The sequence below is a fragment of the Corapipo altera genome, unplaced genomic scaffold, assembly GCF_003945725.1.
Source record: "Corapipo altera isolate COAL_440 unplaced genomic scaffold, ASM394572v1 61305, whole genome shotgun sequence".
NCBI classification, from domain to species: Eukaryota; Metazoa; Chordata; class Aves; order Passeriformes; family Pipridae; genus Corapipo; species Corapipo altera.
This window is the reverse complement of record NW_020884909.1, coordinates 2,019,250-2,024,208: the sequence shown is the minus strand read 5'-3', so window position 1 is coordinate 2,024,208 and position 4,959 is coordinate 2,019,250. Positions and strand designations below refer to the sequence as shown.

The window sequence follows — 4,959 nt, the reverse complement described above, 5'->3', positions numbered from 1 at the left end:
AAAGGAGTACTTCTAATAAAACTTTAAACTGATGATGAGCATTTTATAGCCTATTCAGTTGATCTTAGCTCAGTTTAGCTCCAAGGCCAAATTCAGTTACCATGGGGGAGGGTTGAGGGGAACACCTGCTAAAAGTTCTAGTCTGCTCTCATCTGGTGTACTGCATTGCAAAAGCTCCAAATGAGAGCCACTAAGGAATGCCATCTGATGTTCCTGGTTCCTACAGTTTCACTTGTGTTGTTCCTCAGTGCTCTGGTCACTTCAAGCTGGATTGCAAGACACTGTAAGCAGGCCTGGGAACATGAAAAAATTCAGTTCACAAGAAGTATTTACATAGAAATACAATTTCCTATCCAGCATCGAGTCACAGGAATCCCAGGGGCTTTGTGTTTTCTGGTCCATTATCATGGCAAAGCAGGTGTCCTCGGCGCAGAAGCCAAAACAAAACAGAAGAGCATAAGAAGAAGTTAAATCCTTTCAGTTGTCTCCCTATAAATTAGAAAGCAACAAGATTGTTTTTCTCTGATCTTAAAAGCTTTATTTACATATCGTGCTAAACACAGCCAAAACTCAGCTCTGTATCATGTTGAACCCCTACTGAAGAAGAGTAGGCAGAAAACCAGTAGTTAGAAAAGAAAGTGTAGTGGGAGCCCTGACATGTACCAGTGTACAAATTCAATATTTGAGCGTGTATGTATCACAATTCCCTACATGTCCACTGATGACCGGGTTGATCCAAGCGACCGATATATGTAAGTTTTAACACCACTGTGGTAACAGCGTATCTTACTTCTAAGTGTGAAGCTGAACCACCAAACTGGAAAAGAGATAGTGTTGCATGCAGTGGGGTGCCCCACCTTGGTGATGACAAGTTCAAGCAAAGTGAAGCAGAGACTGTTTCCTCAAATGGATGAAGCTTTGTAGGTTATCACTGAAACAAGTTAAAAATACAATTTCAATGGGCTTTCAGTAGCCCACAAGAGGGTGAAACACTTCAAGAAGATCAATCGACTGTATCCTTGTAATGTAACATTTTTAACACCCGGGAGTTCTGTTCTAAGATGTCACTGTTCAGTTCAGTATTCAGTCTTTTCCTGCTCTGCCCCAGGCACAGGCCCTTTTTACAGTGGCCACATGAGGCCACACAAACACGTCTTCCTTATTTCAGAATTTTATTACTGGCAAGCACAAATTTTATCATATTATTATTTCATGTTGAGAAAATTCACCAGTTTCTCTGTTTATCACTGTGGCTTATTCAATGCCCTAATTAGCTGTGAGATCTGGGTCTCTAATCCCTTGCCTGGCTCTGACCTTGAAGGATTTTGGGTAAGCAAATTTTTGCTTTTCAGCTTGCATTTATCTGTCAGGAAAACACTAATGTTGAATTTATTTTTTTTTCATTGTGGCTTTTTAGGAAGTACCACCTTTAAGTTCTTGTGCTGCACGTGAGAGAAAGAATAAGACACCAAATTATGCTAGGTTCTTCCCTTTGGGACAGAAAGATCCAAGTGCACCAGAACTTTATAAACTTGACTAAAATTTTTCTTTCTCATTCTGCCTGTGAAATAACAGGCCTGAGAAACAGTATCGTTCAAAACCAGGACAGCATAAATTATTAATTATCATGATAATGCTAAGAAAATAATAGTTTTTAGTGGTGGCCATGGCATTGTAAAAGACCTTCAGATGCTGTTACATACCTCTTTGTACACACAGTCAGAGTTTCTACATCTTCATCACTGGGAATCTGAGCATCTTACATTTGCAGTATTTGCTGTATTTGCAGTGGACATAATCAGCAAAATTCCCACTGCAGGATATAATGCAGGTGTATTTTACATACTGTTGCACATGCAGGCACATTCTAATGTGATTCCAAAAGTACCAAGGCTTTTATCTGTACTGTCTCACTGGGTATAGATACTGGCCTTAAGGCAAGAAAACAGCAGATAATAACAGGATTCCAGTTTTAATTTTTGACTCAACCCTACAAAGATGTAGAAGAGGCTACAGAAGAGGCACCAGGGGTATTTTAGAAAAATTGTGTGCTAAGGGGCTCATCAGTCCTTGTGCACTCAAGGGATATCCATGCACCTCACACCTAATAGACAAAAGGTTATTAAACTGTTTTTTTCAACCAAAGTGTGGAGAAACACAATGATTAAACCAAGGACTTCCATGACTAAAACCAGAATCTTCCAGGTCCCAGTGAAATGCCTGGTTTGAAGTCTGTATTTTACCAGATGCATGGGGGGAAGCTCCTGTGGGAGGCCACTCTGTCAGAACAAGATAAAACCTAGCACAGGCCAACATGGTAGTGCTCGGAGTGAGGCAGTTACATACACAAGGAACCGCAATCTGACACAGAGACAAAATATCACTAACCAGCTGAGTTACCAGCTTCTGAGCTTGTCTGCTCTTCTAGGACTGAAAGAGAGCACAACCGTGAGCACCTGATGGACTGTATTTTGCATCTGGGTGAGACAACTGCCATTTGAAAATGCTGGTGATGAAATAAAAGCAGCAAGACACATGATACTCACTGCCCCACTCTGTGCACTGTTGCTGTGAAATGCTGGCAAGACAGGTACATTTTCATCTCCAGAACTCTCTTGCAGATACTGCTTTCATAGTTTGGTAGTGAGTTTTATGACAGCTGCAAATTTATCTTCAGTTTCTTGTCATCTGTGGTGTACTTCTTGCAACCTTCTTTCCTGGTCATTGACTCTTCCCCTGCTTTCACAAGCAGTGAAATCATTGGCTCCCATCAGTCAAAATGATCCCCAGTTTCCCCTGCAGCTTATCCAGTGCACAGTTATTGCTTGCTGCCACTGAAAATGTCCACAACCCACTGGACTTCTAGACTTCTAGATCCAGGTTGCCCTCTCAGTAGGCACTGTTTATGAAACTGCATGTGGCTAAGGGAAAGCTGGAATTGAAGCAGGCGGTCAGAGTGCAGGGAACAAAGTGTGCACACGCTTGTTAGGGTGTGAAGCAGAGCCTATATAATACAACTGGCAATGGAGGGAGGTGGTGCAAGGAATGAGGTTGGCACTTCCTCCTTTCAGTGCTTATTGGTTCACTGATGCCTTTCCCAGCAGCTCGGCCCTCACGGCCTTTGAAACAGACTGAAGAGGTACTTCACCAGGGTAAACATACAAGAATTGCAGGGCTGGGGCAGACATATGGGGGCTGTGGTGTAAGACAGTGGAGAAGATGGACATGTACTGGCAGAGAGAAAAGATGGAGGAATGCCACAGGCATGGCAGGAGATGAAACACTTAGAGGAAAACAAAGGCAGGTGGGAGGTGAGAGAGATGGTGCTATTACCATGGATGAAATCTGGGGAAAGGCCACGATGCCATAGCAAGAAAGGCAGCACAGAATGAAAATACATGATGTATGTGTCTCGTGCATCTGTACCAGGGAAGGAATGCAGCCGTGTCATGGGGCTTTCACTTGAGATGTCAAGACTGGCCTGCTTCCATGAAAGGGCTGAAAACAACGATGACAGGACAAAAATTCCCCGTGGTGTGGACAGATCGAGACACTTATCTGGAGTGAAGGGCCTTGAGAAGAACCCCTATGAAGAGCGGTTCATAGGCTCACTTTCAGCCTGCAGGAGACTGAGGGGAGACCTCACTGCAATGTACAAATTCCTCAGGAGGGGAAGAGGAGGGACAGGCACTGATCTCTGCTCTGTGGTGACCAGTGACAGGACACGAGGGAATGGCCTGAAGTTGTGCCAGGGGAGGTTTAGTTTGGATATTATAAAAAGGTTCTTCACCCAGAGGGGGGTTGGGCACTGAACAGCACTCCAAGGCAGTGGTCACAGCACCAAGCCTGACAGAGTTCAAGAAGTGCGTGGACAATGCTCTCAGGCACATGGTGTGACTCATGGGGATCTCCTGTGCAGGCCCACGAGCTGGACTCGATAATCCTTGTAGGTCCCTTCCAACTCAAAAGATTCTGTGATTCAGTGAGTGAGACGACACACGGCACCCCACGGGCCTCCTCCATATGGAGCTGGAGCCTGGCTGGAGGACGCTCCTGGCAGTCCTCTACGGGCCTGATAAAGGCGGAAGGGGGAAAAACAAGAAGGAAAAAGACTCCAGCCCTGCGCCTGGGGTTCGCAGCTTCCCAAAGCTGGCAAAACGAGTAACGCGATCAGTGACCGAACGCCGGCCTAGGGCATGCGCCGGGCTGCTCTCTGCCGCTCCTTCCCCGTAAAAAAGCTGATTAACGCGTGTCGCCCGGGTCAGGCCGGCGCTGGGTCCCGTTACCTCGGCCGCTTCCTGCCCGCCTCCCCCACCCCCGGCCCGGCCCGGCCCGGCTCAGCAGCCCGCGCGGGAGAGCCGCCGCCCTGCCGGAGAGTTTCCTCTTCCTCCAGCGGCGCGGCCGGGGCGGGAGGAGGAGGAGGAGGAAGGGGAAGGGGCCGGGAAGGCTCCAGCGCGGCCGCCGCTGGTGCGGCAGGGGCGGAGCGGCGCGGGAGGCGGCGCCAGCGGCCGGCGGGGCCCGGAGTCACCGTGTCACGGCGCCCGGGAAGCCGTTGCCGCCGGATCCGCCCCCCGCAGGGCGAGCGAGGAGGAAGGAGGAGGAGGAGAGGGAGGAGGAGGGAGGCCGGCTCCTCGCCGCCTCTTGTGTTTTCGCCCCCTTCCCGGCCCAGCCCCGGCCCCTCTCCTCTCGCAGCGGGGCGGCGGCGGGGGGGCGAGGCCGCAGCGGCGCCCGAGCTGCCCGCGGGAGCCCTGGGAGGGGCCTGGGCCGCCGCCTCTGGACTAGGATGTCCCGACATGAAGGTGAGCGGCGCGGGGCGCCCAGGCCGCTCCCGGCGACGGCGGCAGCGGGGCCCGGCCCGGCGGCCTCGGGGGCCGATCATCATCATGGCGCCGCCGGGAGCGGGCCCCGGGGCCCGGCGGCGGAAGGAAGGCGAGGCCCGGGCGGGCGGGCCGCGCTCTG

The 4,959-nt window shown here is 50.0% G+C and overlaps 1 protein-coding gene across 2 annotated transcripts in view; it reads left to right on the top strand.

Annotated features, from left to right (window-relative positions):
* Positions 1-4,543: 4,543 nt before the first annotated feature.
* Positions 4,544-4,959, top strand: part of KCMF1 (potassium channel modulatory factor 1) — a 49,430-nt gene continuing 49,014 nt past the window's right edge. The window contains exon 1 of one of the 2 annotated variants that reach the window (XM_027653084.1): positions 4,544-4,799. In XM_027653084.1, coding sequence (XP_027508885.1) covers positions 4,784-4,799 — 16 coding nt within the window. In that variant the 5' untranslated portion in view covers positions 4,544-4,783. The remainder of the gene's footprint in view (positions 4,800-4,959) is intronic. The other variant, XM_027653086.1, reaches the window with a different exon arrangement.